The 15,233-nt window shown below is 40.7% G+C and overlaps 1 protein-coding gene across 4 annotated transcripts in view; it reads left to right on the top strand.

Annotated features, from left to right (window-relative positions):
* LOC122562292 (mitochondrial Rho GTPase 1) overlaps nt 1-15,233 on the top strand; it is a 98,079-nt gene that overhangs the window by 17,256 nt on the left and 65,590 nt on the right. For 3 of the 4 annotated variants that reach the window (XM_043715098.2, XM_043715099.2, XM_043715100.2), the window contains exon 2: nt 5,146-5,204. In XM_043715098.2, the coding sequence (XP_043571033.1) occupies nt 5,146-5,204 (59 nt within the window). The remainder of the gene's footprint in view (nt 1-5,145; nt 5,205-15,233) is intronic. The other variant, XM_088000754.1, reaches the window with a different exon arrangement.

The raw sequence follows: 15,233 nt of genomic DNA on the forward strand, positions 1-15,233 counted from the left end.
CCTCACCTGAGGATAGTGACCCTCAGCTTAAATTCATCACCAGTTGTGTCTCTAATGAGACAGTAGCCCTATGGTCCTGTGGGACTTTGACAACCACTATTGTCAGCTTACTTAAAGATGGGGAATTTGTGCAGGAGTTCATGGCTCTCAGTTTAAGCTTCACCTCTTTTGATGGTTTTCACATATGCGGTAATATCCTCTGTTGCATTGTCGGCTTTGAGTGTGTTACTATGCATGCCTCTCTGTTACTCCCGAGTTTGCAATTCCATTTGACGCCATTCTATTATGGGCGGCACGGTGGCACAGTGGTTAGCACTGCTGCCTCACAGCACCAGAGACCCGGGTTCAATTCCCGCCTCAGGCAACTGACTGTGTGGAGTTTGCACGTTCTCCCCATGTCTGCATGGGTTTCCTCCGGGTGCTCCGGTTTCCTCCCACAGTCCAAAGATGTGCAGGTCAAGTAAATTGGCCATGCTAAATTCCCCATAATGTTAGGTAAGGGGTAAATGCAGGGGTATGGGGTTGCGCTTCGGCAGGGTGGTGTGGACTTGTTGGGCCGAAGGGCCTGTTTTCACACTGTAAGTAATCTAATCTAATCTAATCTAATCTATTTTAGATGTTTGGAGAGTCTGAACCTCACGGTGGCAGTGGTCCCAAAGAAAATATGTCACGCAGTTTAAATATCCACTTGACATTCATAGTAAGGAAGCTTGGCATTTGCTAAAGACTTCAGCTTTCAAACATAAGTACCTTGAAAGTGCTTATTTTATCCAGTTTTTAGTGAACCGACCGTTGTATTTTGCCCTTTATCTCCCATGCAATAATGTATTGTTTTGGCTTTGTGATTTTATAATCATGCCTGTATAAACAAGATATACAGTTAATAGGAAAAAAGGGCAAGAAAGGTAATTCATTTCATCACTAATGCTTACTCAAAAGTGTCTGATTATTCTACAACAGATTTCCACTATTTTTAAGGACAATTTTGTTGTCCAGTATATATTATTTAATGTCTAACCTATTGAAAACCACTTCATCTGAAAGATGACAATTGACCTCACATCATGCTTCTTTACTATCATCATCTTAAGAAATTTGCAACATATTTCTTTAGTTTAGGAAAACATCTTTGTCTATTAGCTTAGAAAAATGAAAATAAATTTCAGTCTTGAATGTGTCATTTCTGAAACTAGCATTGACTGCTCACCTTATCCTCCCCATCTAAATTTCATAACATCCTCACGAATATACTCTTCATACCATCTTAATACGATAAATATGATAGTTCCAAACCGGTTTACTAACTGGCCTCAAATTCGGTCTGATCTTATTTTCTCTTTGTATCTTGGATTGACATGTACCATCCTTGGACATTCTATATTTTGGAGTGTTGAAAAATATGAACCAAAGCATGAGTTAATTTCCAAGCAGGGTGTATGCCACTTTTCTTTATAGTAAAACTATTCTTCTGTGCTTAGTCATGATCTATTCCAAAATTTTTGTAGGTACAGCAATAATTAAGTACTACTGACCGCTATTGAGATAAATGTTACTCAGTGGTAGTTACCAGCGTTTGCAATGTAAAATCACAAATACATTGCTGGTTGAGTAATCAAATCATACAGCGCGGCAATAGACCCTTCAGTCCAACCACATATCCCAAATGAAATTAGTTCCATCTGCCTGCACTTGTCTTTTAAACATTGTAACTATATTCGTATCCACCACTTCCTCTGGAAGTTCATTCCACACACGAACCATTCTGTTTAAAAAAAAAATTGCTCCTCATATCTTTCTAGAATTTTTCTCTTCTCAATTTAAAAATGTCCCCAGTCTTGAAATCCTCCACCCTAGGGAAGAGACACCTGCCATTCACTTTTTTAAACCACTTTATAAACTCCTTATAAAGCTCTACAAGGTCACCTCTTAACCACCTCCAGTGAAAAAGCCTATCCAGCCACTCCTTATAGCTGGAACCTCTCTTCCTAGCAATATCCTAGAAAATCTCTTCTGAACCATCTCCAGCTTTATATTATCCTTCCTATAATAGGGTGACCAGAACTGGAAACAGTACTCCAGAATAGACCTCACCAGCATGCTGTACAACCTCAACATGACATCCCATCATCCATATTCAAAGGTCTGAGCAGTGAAGGCAAGCATGCTAAATGCCGCCTTAACCACCCTGTCTACATGTCACGCAAACTTTAAAAAATTATGTACCTGAACCTCTAACTTTCTGTATTCTCCAATACTGACTAAGCCCCTACTTATAATTGTGTACATCCTAGAGGAAAGGAGCTGCCATCCACAGCTGAGTGAACAGCCCTTGTATTGATGTAGGAAAGTTGTGATTTCAAGTGCCAATCCAAAGATCAAACTATTGGTTGACAGTCCCTCAGTACCACACTGAGACTATCATATTGTCAGAGGTGCATGTGCTATTTCTGATGAGATATTAAACTGTGAGGCCCTGCAAGCTCTCTCAGGTAAATGTAAAATATTCCTTAATATACATGCAGAAGAAGAAGAATGATTTTCCCAGTGTCCTCCTATCAGTATTTGATTGACACAATTTGAAGCACGTGCTTGAATAAAAGTAGAATACTGCAGATGCTGAAAATCTGAAACAGACAGGGGGAATGCTGGAGAAATACCACCAGGTCTGGTAGCATGTATGGAAAGATACAAGAGTTCATATTTTGAGTCTAGTATGATTCTGGTACAGGTCTTAAGAAGTCCACCATTTTGCTGTGGATCTGGATTTGCACATAAACCAGACTAGGGTAAGGATGACAGATTTTCTTCCCTAAAGGACATTAGTGAACTATTTGGATTTTAATGCAATTAATTGTGATTAAACAGTTGCCATTAGGTTGGATTTTAATTTCAGACCTATTTAAATTTCACCAACTATAGTGAGATTTGAACACATGCCCTTAAACATTAGTCAGAAGTCCTGTGATGTTTCCCCTTTCCTTCCAGATGACCTAGAGGCATGTAGGAAATTTTACATATCAACCTGTTCAGAGCCCAATGGTATGGAAAGTTTTTAAATTTATTTTATCTATTTTTCTGATCACCTTGTTGGGAGATGTTGTTATTACACCCCTCTGGAGCAGGTAGGATTGAACACAAGTCTCCTGGTCCAAGGGTAGGGACACCACCACAAGAGCATGCCCCTTATGGTTTGTTTTTAATTTAACCTATTGTTGTAATCAACCCATTCAGAAATATTATTGCACACCTCTGGAGCAGGTGAGACATGAATCCAGGCCTCTCAGTTCAATGGTAAGGATACTACCACTGGGCCATAAGAGGACCTTAAATAAAAGAACTTGAGATGAAGGTTAACACCCTGAGCCTGCTGTAAATTGAACACACACAACATTCTGATCTGTAGTCAGATAGTCCACCATTGCACCACAAGCCCAGCTCTGAATGCTATGTGTGTCTGTGCCATCAATATTTTCTACCTGCAGCAAAGCTGGAAGGTGAGGGTATTTCATTCAGCTAAATGTCTATATGAGAACATGCCATCAGCTGCAAATGAGAGAGAGGAAATAACAGCTGTGATTGGAGTAGCTCCTAACTGAATCCACTGTACTTGTATTGACTTATCTCTCGTTGCACCCCCCCCCCATCAACATTATACTGACTGCTGTCCCCACCCCCACCAGGAAATTAATGATTGGGTATTCTGAGACAAATTAATCCATTGTTCCTGTTGGGAATCTGAAAAATAAAATTGGAGTCTACGTTTCTTTATAGTTCAGGCTAAGAATGAGAGCAGTGCAAAGCTAAGATATTACTACATCACTAGCCAGATTATGTTCTAAATTTGCAGAAATGATTTTCATTTATATGTGTTGGCATTAGAATTGATAAAGGAAAAATTGACAAATATTTGCAGATGTAAGTTTTTTTTACACTTTAGCAGTTCATTGCATTTCATACAGGTAACTTCAGGTGAAGTAATGTTCAAGATGGAGTGATATTTGGATAAAGCTGTGTAAATGCAATTGACAAATATCTCTATACTTTAAAATTATATATTCAATTCTTATTTTAAAGTCTTCAGTTAGAAATTCTTGTTTTTACATTTATAATGAAAGCTTCTGGTATAAACTTGTAATTCTGTAATTATTGCTGTTCTCTAGTGATTGCACTAATGCAACTCCACTTGACAGGTGAATGTGTGTACAACCAATATTCATATTTCTATATCCTCTTTCCAATTTAGGACTTGTCAAGACTTTTCACAGCCAATTTTTCTTGAAGTGTGATCTCTTTTGTACTGTAGGAAACATTTCCAATTCTCCCCTACAATTTACTGGTGTATATATTTATATATGCACAAAACTGGAATATTATACGTATTTTAGTTACAGCAGTTAGTGCCAAGTTTATTCAGATGCTGAAGTATTGTACACTGCAAGCTCCCACAAACTGAATATCTGACTATCATATTGATATTTACAGTGGTTGTTGATGTGAGGGACAAATATTGGCCAAGACATGGAAGAACATCCATGGAAATAATGCCATGGGTTATTTTCAGTCCACTTTAGAGAGCAAATATGGCCTCAGGTTATTGTATTATCCAAAAGACACAATTTGTGGTAGCTTCCAATAATTACAGTTTCATAAGTATGCATAAAAGTTCTTATTAGAGTTGTGCAGAACAGAATTCATGGAAAATTGAGAGACTTTGAATATATTTTATGTTGGTAGCAGGTCCTATATTGCCTGGATCAAAGATCTGGTTAATTCTCTTGAGTATGAGACACAAATCAGACTTTTGCTAATTGTTGGTAAGGATTCCATTGAGGTCACACCTAATTCCTTGCATTTGGTTTTAACAATACAATTTCAGACTTGTCCACATTCAGTAATCTGAAAAACCCTCTTGAAGGCAATATGTTTACTTCATAATTTTTATTAACAAAACCTAATCTCAATATTGTAGCACTAACATTCACACCTTTGCAAAAAGACTTTGGTTCTATAATCTATTAAAGTAGAAGGTTGAAATCTACCATATTGTGCGATAACAGAAAATCCCAGAGCTGCTGGTGAACACCCTGATGTGTTGTGAAGATGGTTGTGAATCTTTGGTAAAGCTATTTGTTTTCTTTTGTACAGCGAAGGTTGGGAAGACATCTTTGATTATGTCTCTGGTCAGTGAAGAGTTTCCTGAAGAGGTAGGTGATTTATTCTTAAACAGGGCCAATATGTGTCTCCTCTTTTAGTTTTTGATTAAAATATATCTCAGAATAAGGAGATCAAAGAGGAAATTTGGTCACAACTGTAGTGTTCTGTAAAATTCATAGTACTGAAGATTTGTGCTCCAGAACTTGCTGTTCCCTTCACCAAGCTGTACCAGTACATCTACTCAACAGTATGAAAAAGTGCCCAGGTGTGTCCTGTATATTAAAAAAAAATCACAGGACAAATCCAACTCAGCCAGTTACTGTTCCATCGACTCTTGATCAACAGTAAAGTAATAGATGGTGTAATCAATAGTACTGCAGCAATAACCTGCTCAGGGACGCTCAGCTTGGGTCCCTGACCTCATTACAGCCTTGGTTCTAACATGGACAAAAGAGCTGAATTCCAGAGGTCAGTTGAGAGTGACAGCACTTGACATCAAGACTGCATTCAACAGAGTGTGGCGTCAAGAGCAATAGCAAAACTGGAATCAATGGGGTTTTTAATTCATTTGTTGGACTTGGGTGTTGCTGGCTGGCCAGCATTGATAGCCCATCCCTATTTGCTCTTGGAGGTGGTGGTGAACTGCCTTCTTGAATCGCTGCAGTCCACTTGCTGTGGATTGCTTTGTTGTGACTTTCTATCGACTGATGCAACTAAGTGGCTTGCTGGACCATTTCAGAGCGCAATTGAGAGTCAACCACATTGCTGTGGCTCTAGAGTCACATGTAGGCCAAACTAGGCAAGGATGGCAGATTTCCTTCCCTAAAGGACATTCGTGAACTAGATGGGTTTTTCTGACAATTGACAACAGTTTCATTGTCATCAGTCGACTCTTAATTCCAGATTTTTTTTTAAACCATCAAATTCTACCATTTGCTGGAGCGGGATTTGAACCCAGGTCCCCAGAACGTTATTCTGGGTTTCTGGATTAATAGTCGAGGGATAATACAACTAGGCCATTGCCTCCCCACAAAGGGTACAAACTCTCTGATGGTTGAAGTCCTACTTGGCACATAAGAAGATGATCATGATTGTTGGAGGTCAGTCATCTCAGCTCCAGGACAACTCTGCAGGAGTTTCTCATGGTAGTGTCTATGGCCCAACCATCTTCAGCTACTTCATCAATGACCTCCCTCCATTGGAAGATCAGAGTTGGGGATGCTCGCCGGCGATTGCGCAATATTCAGCACCGCTCACGACTCATCAGATAATGAAGCAGTCCATGTTCAAATGCACCAAGATCTGGATAATATCAGGCTTGCGCTGACAAGTGGAAAGTAACATTCACGCCATACAAATGGCAAGATACGGCCATCTCCAATAAGAGACAACCTAATAGGGCAGCACAGTGGCTAAGTGGTTAGCACTGCTGCCTCACAGCGCCAGGGACCCAGGTTCGATTCCAGTCTCTAGCGACTATCCGTGTGGGTTTCCTCTGGGTGCTCCACTTTCCTCCCACAGTCCAAAGATGTGCAGGCTGGGTGAATTGGCCAAGCTAAATTGCCCATAGTGTTCAGGGATGTGTAGGTTTGGTATATTAGTCGGGGTAAATGTAGAGTAATAGTGCAGGAGAATAGGTCTGGGTGGGTTACTCTTTGGAGGGTTGATGTGGACTTATTGGGTTGGAGGGCCTGTTTCCATACTGTACAGATTCGATGAACCACCAATCCTTGACATTCAATGGTGTTACTATCACTGAATTCCCCCACTGTAAATCTCCTGGGGGTTATCATTGATCAGAAACTCAGCTGGACTCACTGCATAAATACAATGGCTAGAACAGCAGGTCAGCAGGAATACTGTGGCAAGTAACTCCCTACTTGACACACCAAAGCCTATCCACCATCTACATGGCACATGTCAGGACTATGGTTGCAATATTTCCATATGCTTCTCTGACTGCAGGTACAACAACACTCAGGAAGTTTGACATCACCCAGGACAAAACCCACTTAATTGGCACAAGTATCCACTCCATCCACCACCGATGCTCAGTAGCAGCAGTGTGCATTCTCTGCAAGATTCTCTGCAAGGTGCCCTGCAGAAATTCACCAAAGATCCTCGGACAGCACCTTCCAAACCCGCAACCAAGCCCATTGAGAAGGATAAGAGCAGCAAGTACATGTAAACACCACCACCTTCAAGTTCTCCTCCAAGCCACTCACCATCCTGACTTGGACATATATTACTGTTCCTTCACTGTTGCTGGGTCAAAATCCTGGAATTCTCTGTGAACAGCATTGTGGGTCAATCCATAGGTGGGCTGCAGCGATTTAAGAAGGAGCTCACCACCACCTTCTCAAGGGTACCTAAGGACAGACGGTCAGTGCTGGCCAGCCAGCGATGCCCACATCCCACAAATGAATAAAAAAAAGTTTCATCTGAGGACCTAGCGTATAGGAAAAAGTGAGGACTGCCGGTGCTGGATATAAGTCAAAGTGTGGTGCTGGAAAAGCACAGCAGGTCAGGCAGCATCCAAGGAGCAGGAGAGTCGACTTCGGGCATAAGCCTTTCATCACGAATGTCATCAGGAAGGCCATATGCCCGAAACTTCAACACTCCTGCTCCTCAGATGCTGCCGGACCTAGCATATAATCTTGGAGTGAGAATCATAGGATTAGGGAGAAGTATAACCTGCTAACCGTGCTTATTGCCTGTGTTTTTTTTTAAGTTGCACAACTAATTCTCTGGATATTGTTTCAAAATCTGTCCCTCCTGTGTCTGTAATGCTCGGTGTCTTTAAGTTTTTCCTCTTTTAACAATTTCCTTAGTGACCTCCCAGTTCCTCCTCTACCAGTTCCTTTCTGTGACTGTCTTTAAACACGATAAAAAATGTTCAATGCAATGTATGTTTAGAATGCAAAAAATTTGAAAATCCAACATACTTTAGTTACGGCAGTTAGTACCAATCTAATTTAGAATTTGAAGTCTTTTAAGTTTGAAACCAAAAAACATGTTAGAAATAATCAGGTCCTGCAGTACCTGTGCAGAAATAAAACAGATCATGTTTGAGGTCTTTGTGAATAACCCACAACTGAAAATAATCCAAAACAGCATGCTATGCTAAAACAGGTGAACTTACACCACCAGGTGATAATGTGATAGTGATGTTACTGAACCAGTAATCCAGAATCCAGTGCTTTGGGAACATGGCTTTGAATCCCATCATAGTGAGATTAGTAGTACTGAGGAAATATTGAATGGTGAGATTTGAATTGAGCATAAGACGAGTAAAAAGCTAATCAAATTGTAACCATTGTCGATTGTCATAAATATGCAGATTATCTTGTCTACTTTAGAGAACAGAACACCTAATTTGAAAGACAACTCTCAAACAGTACAGTGTTCCCTCAGTATTGCATTGAGGTGTTATCATAAATCAAACCTCTGACATGAGATTTGAACCTAAACCAGCTTAGCAGGGTTAGCTCTGTTGACTTGATGGCTGGTTTGTGATGCTGAGTAATACAATGCAGGTTCAGTTCCCACGCTGACTGAGGTTACCGTGAGAACGCTTCTTCTCAGTGCCTCCCTTTATCTGAGGCATGGTGACCCTCCAGTTAAACCACCACCAGTCTTTGCTCCCGAATGAGAGAGCAGCACTGTGGTCTTTCAAGGGTTACTACCAACTGAACCCAGTGGACACAAAGTAAGTTGGAAATGATATTATTTCAATGAAATTCTTGCATATTATTTAGATGTTTTCTCGTATTGAAACCACTTATTCTACCAACTGCCTCTGCATATTTAAATTTTTTTGCACGAAATCAGTGTTCGTCAATTTTAAGACTATTTTTCTGTGGATGTTTTCATAATCTTTGGTATTGCCAAAGTTTTTATTACTGTCAATGCAGTTTTTTTTTAAGTATAGCCATTGTTCAAATGTGGGAAGCATTTATCTACAGAGTTATAGAACATTACAGTGCAGTATAGGCCCTTTGGCCCTCGATATTGCACCGACCTGTCATACCAACCTGAAGCCCATCTAACCTACACTATTCCACGTACGTCCATATGCTTGTCCAATGACGACTTAAATGTACTTAAAGTTGGCGAATCTACTACCGTTGCAGGCAAAGCATTCCATACCCTTACTACTCTCTGAGTAAAGAAACTACCTCTGACATCTGTCCTATATCTATCACCCCTCAATTTAAAGCTATGTCCCCTCGTGCTCGCTGTCACCATTCTTGGAAAAAGGCTTTCTCTGTCCACCCTATCTAACCCTCTGATTATCTTATATGTCTCTATTAAGTCACCTCTCGGGGGATCCAAGATGGCGGCGACCCAGCAAGTCTGAGTCTACAGTGCTTCCCCCAAGACTTGGGCAAAGTGGGTCACCCTCCCCAACCACACTCACCAAATCATTTAAAATAGTTCTAACTTAATGTAATTAGTTGCTCAGTATTAAATTTAAACAATCTAATCTTTAGTAAAAATGACTAAAGGGAAGGGAGCCCGCAGCTCTCAGCAAGCAGGGACCCCTCCCCCACCCTCTCCAGCTGCAGCAGAGGTGTCCGCAGCCGCCCTGGGGGATTTATTTATGGCAGCGAGCCTCGTGGAAATAATCTGCAAACTCGATGCGAGGATCGACACCTTAATTGAAGTGTCCTGGAGCTGATGGGACTCGCTCTCGGCTGCGCTGCAAAAGCACGACCGAGACATCAAGGAAATTGAGTGCCGAGTCGGAAGGGCGGAGCTAAAGGCCGCGACCTCCAAAACTACAGCAGAATCGGCCGTGGATCGGGTCCGGACTCTCGAACAGCGAGTCCGGACCTTAGGGAATCACGAGGTCGTCGAAAAAATATTCATTTGCTGGGCCTTCACGAACGGGAAGAGGAAGACCAGCTTACAGTGTTCCTTGAATAGTGGCTTCCACAGCTTTTAACTCTGGAGGCAGGATCAGGCCAGGTAAGGGTGGAATGGGTCTACCAGGTTGCAATACGCGGGCCCGGCTCGAACCAGCGCCCCCACCCGGTCCTGTTCCGGCTGCAGAGCTATAGGGAGAGGCAGATACTCTTAGAAGCCTCCAGAAATCTTGGAAAAGATTCCCAAGCCATGATCTATAAAGAATCCAAGATCATGTTATTCCAGGACTTTTCCCCAGCTCTGGTCTGAAAGAGGAAGGCATTTGACGAGGCGAAGAAGTGTTTAAGGGACTTAAATAATCAGTACTCCTTGCGCTACCCATCTATGCTACGCTTTAACCATGAAGGGTCCGTGTATAACTTCGGATCGCCGGAAAAGGCCAAGGAATTTTTGGACTCTCTTAGATAAATTGTAAGAGTTAATTGATGTTGGTTTGCTTTCCCCCCCCACTCCAGTTTATATACCCCTTGTTTTTATATATTAATCCCTTTTTTTTAACCTTACTGTTTAATATTATCTTGGGGGGGGTGGGGTGAGGGGTTTATTTATTTGTTCTCTACTTAATGATTTTCTCCCCCTCTTTTAATTCTCTCTCTCTCTCTCTCTCTCTCTCTCTCTCTCTCTCTCTATATATATATATATATATATATATATATATATGGGTCTCGTTAATGTTGGTGGGGGGAGGTGGTTACCTTATCCTATTTTATCTCTGTCTCTAGGAGCGGGGTTGTTTTCCTTTGGTTATTTTGTATTATTATATTTAATTATTACTTGTTGAGGCTGTAATTTTATAGTTATATATGCTTATACATGGTATTAACATTACCAAATATATCCAGGTGTTGATGTGGGTGGGGGGAGGGTCCTCACTGTTAACTCTCTAGCTCTGTAGTATATTTGAATTTTCTTCATCCTATTAAGGAGCGCCTGGGTCAAGGTTGGGGCACTGGTTGGGAGAGGATACGATGGACTTTTGGGAACAAGGAGGAAAATCTCCATTTAAATAAGTTTTTTTAAATTTAGAAATAGTTTTTTATTATACTGTTGTGAGTGCATGAGAGAGCCTTTATTTTTGTGAATTTTATATGCTCTATGCTCAGGATGTTCTGGATAGGGTTTCCCCTCCCGAGGGGTCTCGGATTTGCCCGGACGATTATGGTTGATCAGTCGGTTAGGTGGTGCACCTGGAATGTCAAGGGGAGTAATTCACCAGTCAAAAGGAAGAAAATATTATCAAACCTCAAGAAAGAAAGGGTTGATATAGCTCTCCTACAGGAGACACACTTATTGGATAAAGAACACTTGAAATTACGACAGGGTGGATTTGATCAGGCCTTTTTTTCTTCTTTTAGCTCAAAAAGCAGGGGAGTTGTTATTCTTATTCAGAAGAATTTCCCTTTCGCAATCCTAAATAAGATAAAAAACAAATCTGTACGATATATTCTGATTAAAGCCCTTATAAATGGAGAGGATATGGGATTTTAAATTTGTATTGCCCCCCGGCACATCCTTTTAAATTTCTAATGGAAGCCTTCTCAAAATTGATGGCTCTCGGTGCTCATCATACAATTATAGGGGGAGATTTTAATCGTATTATGGATCCGGACATAGATAGGATTCCCAAGAGTACTGCAGGAGTATCTCCCAGATCTAGACAATTGGTGGATTTGAACAAAGAATTAGGATTAGTAGATGTATGGAGATGCCTTCATCCACAGGGCAGAGATTTTTCTTTTTACTCCAGTCCACATAAATGTCATACCAGAATTGATATGTTTTTTGCCCCCTCGATTTTTTTTAAAATTCCATATCATCCTGTAAAATAGGCAGTATAGCAATTTCCAATCACGCTGCTGTATATATGGAAATCAAGGCAAGGAACAATGAGACATCCCGCTCCGGCATTGGCGTATGGACCCCTTACTGATGAAAGATAGTAAATTTGTAAAGTACTTCTCTCAAGAATTTAAAACTTCTTTAGAAATTAATTCAGGTACAGCTAGCAACCCATCAATGATGTGGGAGACCATCAAAGCTTACGCGCGAGGTTTGATTATCTCATACTCAGCGACCCAGAAAAAATTAAAGGGAGAACAACAGCGTCTGCTCGAAGCTCGCTTAAAAGCAACTGAAACAGCATAGGCTGACAGACCATCTATTATCAAATTACAAAGGATTACGGCCCTTATGACAGCTCTAAACACCATGCTTACCCAAACAGCTAAGAGGGAAATATTATTTGCAAAACAAAGGTTATATGAATTTGGTGATAAACCTGGTAGATACTTAGCATTTCTTGCAAAGAAAAAGAAGGCCCCTCAAACTATCACGTCTATCAAGGAAAGTACAGGTATTTTGACTCGTGATCATAAAAGGATTAATGCAATCTTTAGAAAATTTTATTCTGATTTATATAAATCGCAGGATTGCGAAGACAGAACTAGGAGGATACAGTCATTTTTTAAAAACCTGACCTTTCCGGTCCTAAATCCGGAACAGGTATCGGTCTTGAATGTTCCCCTAACAGTCCAAGAAATACTTGACGCAATCAGGCAGCTTCAGAGCAGTAAGGCACCTGGCCCAGATGGCTTTCAAGCTGAATTCTATAAAGAATTTACAGGAATATTGGCTGGTCCACTTATGGACATGTATAACTCCGCATACAGTCAGGGCTGTCTCCCGCCTTCGCTGAAAGAAGCGAATATCTCTCTTATCCTTAAAAAAGGAAAGGACCCAGAAGATTGCGCGTCATACAGACCAATATCCTTGCTAAATGTAGATTTTAAAATCCTCTCTAAAACGTTAGCATTGAGGCTAGAAAGGGTATTGCCACGTATTATAAAGGAGGATCAGACATACCCCGCTTAGCGGACGGTTCCCTTTTTCCCTTTCGCTGGTCCCTGGAGGGTTTCTTAGATTTAGGCATTTTTATTACTCCAGTATTTGGTCAGTTGTATAAGGCTAATTTTGTGAATTTATTGGAAAGGATAAGGCAGGACCTCCAGCGATGGGGAGACCTGCCAATTTCCTGGCTAGGTAGAATAGCATTAATCAAAATGAATATCCTGCCCCGTCTCCTATATCCTATGAGAATGCTTCCGGTGATGCTGCCGAGGACAGCTTTATGTAAATTATACGGCTGGCTGAGTTCCTTTATCTGGAACCATAGGCGGCCCCTCATTAAGCTGAAGAAGCTACAGCTTCCACAGGCAAGGGGTGGATTGGACTTCCCAGATTTTAGGAAATATCAATTAAGTTCCCTATTAAGTTATATAGCTGATTGGGTCTTGTCTGATCCACAATCAATCTGGTTGGACATCGAGGCTTCTCAAGTAAAATACCCACTTATTAACCTTTTATTCTCAGACAAGAGGAAAATCATTACAGATCACTGTAAAAACCATATAATACTGAATACAATCAAGGCTTGGAATATAATGCGGCAAAATGAGGGTAATTCACATAAAACATCCCCCTATGCACCGATAGTGGGAGCATGGGGATTCCAACCGGGGTTAACAGATGCCACTTTTAAACTCTGGAGAGCCAGGGGTATCTCATGTCTCGGGGATTTATTTAAAGATGGGGTCCTGATGTCTTTCGGACAGCTGCGTCAGAAATTCGGATTACCCAATGGAGACCTCTTTCGATACTTCCAAATTCGAGATTTTATACAGAAGAAGACTACGTTATTAGATAGTCTTTATAAATCCGATAGAGAATGTAGTGTCCTACGACCAGTGGGGGTATCTTCCGTCAGTAATATTTATCATTTGCTACATGATGAAGTATCGGGAGATATGGATAATCTGCTTAAAACATGGGATCAGGATCTGGGACTAGAAATCTCCACAGAAACGTGGAATGATATCTGGGAAAATGCTAGAAGAATTACTATTTGTAACAGAACCCAGGCTATCCAGCTGAAGATACTTCATAGGGCCCATATAGCACCGGTTCGATTGGCAAAATTTAAGGCAGGAGTATCTCCAATGTGTCCTAAATGCAAAATAGAGGTGGGCACTCTTGTACATTGCTCATGGACCTGTCATAAGATCCGTAGATATTGGACTAAAGTAGCAAGTACCCTGACAGAAATTTTAGGAATGGAAATAAAAGTGGACCCCGTATCTCTCCTATTGGGCTTTTCGAACTTTCCCTCCCTGGACACGTACGGGAAGAGACTATTTTCTATTCTTTCTTTCTGTGCAAGGAAAAATATTTTGATGAACTGGGTGGCGGAGGGCCCCCCTGGACTTTCAAATTGGCACAGACTAATTATGGAATGTATTCCCCTTGACTTCCTTACAAACATGGTGCACCGAAAGACCGAATTATTTTATAAAATATGGCAGCCCTTTTTGAATTACATAAATACAGATATTTCGGCTATCCTAACAAGGGCTTTTATTTAATTGAGACTACAGACCTGGCTGGTCCGCGGCCCCTCGGGGGAGGAATCCCGCACGAATACGGGTTTTATCATATCTGATGTTAACACATCCCGAGCATGTAAGAGACTTAAATATACACCCTGGTTAGTTGTAGGTTAGATTAGTAGATAGTTGAGTTTTGTCTGTTTGTTCTTTTTTGTTGTTTTCTTTCTTTTTTCGGTTTTTTTTTTGTTGTTTTGTTTTTTTTTGTCAAATTTTGGCTATTGTATATTTGAGCTAATTGTATATCAATGTTTATATCTGAGAGTTTTGTTTATTTTTGTAAACTTGTAAAAATGTTAAATTTCTAATAAAAATATCTATAAAAAAAAAGGAGGATCAGACGGAGTTTATTAAGGGCCGTAGATCATCCAATAATGTCAGAAGGGTTTTGAATGTGATTCAAGCCTGCCATCAGGGAAAGGTACCAGGAGTAGTAGACTCATTAGAAGCAGAAAAGGCATTCGACAGGGTTGAATGGTCATATTTGTTTTACACATTGGAAAGGTGTTAACAAATGGGTCTCAACATTATATAGTTATCCCAAGGCAGTTGTGATTACCAATGGATTAGGCTCGGATAGCTTCAGTGTGGATAGGGACTGCCATCAGGGATGTCCTCTCTCGCCATTGCTATTTACGCTAATAATTGAGCCACTAGCAGAAGCTATACGGGCTGACCCTAATATAACGGCCCCGAGGATTGGTATAGGTA

This window comes from Chiloscyllium plagiosum, unplaced genomic scaffold (genome assembly GCF_037043375.1).
Source record: "Chiloscyllium plagiosum isolate Xiang-an unplaced genomic scaffold, Cpla_swu_hap1 HiC_scaffold_25, whole genome shotgun sequence".
NCBI classification, from domain to species: Eukaryota; Metazoa; Chordata; class Chondrichthyes; order Orectolobiformes; family Hemiscylliidae; genus Chiloscyllium; species Chiloscyllium plagiosum.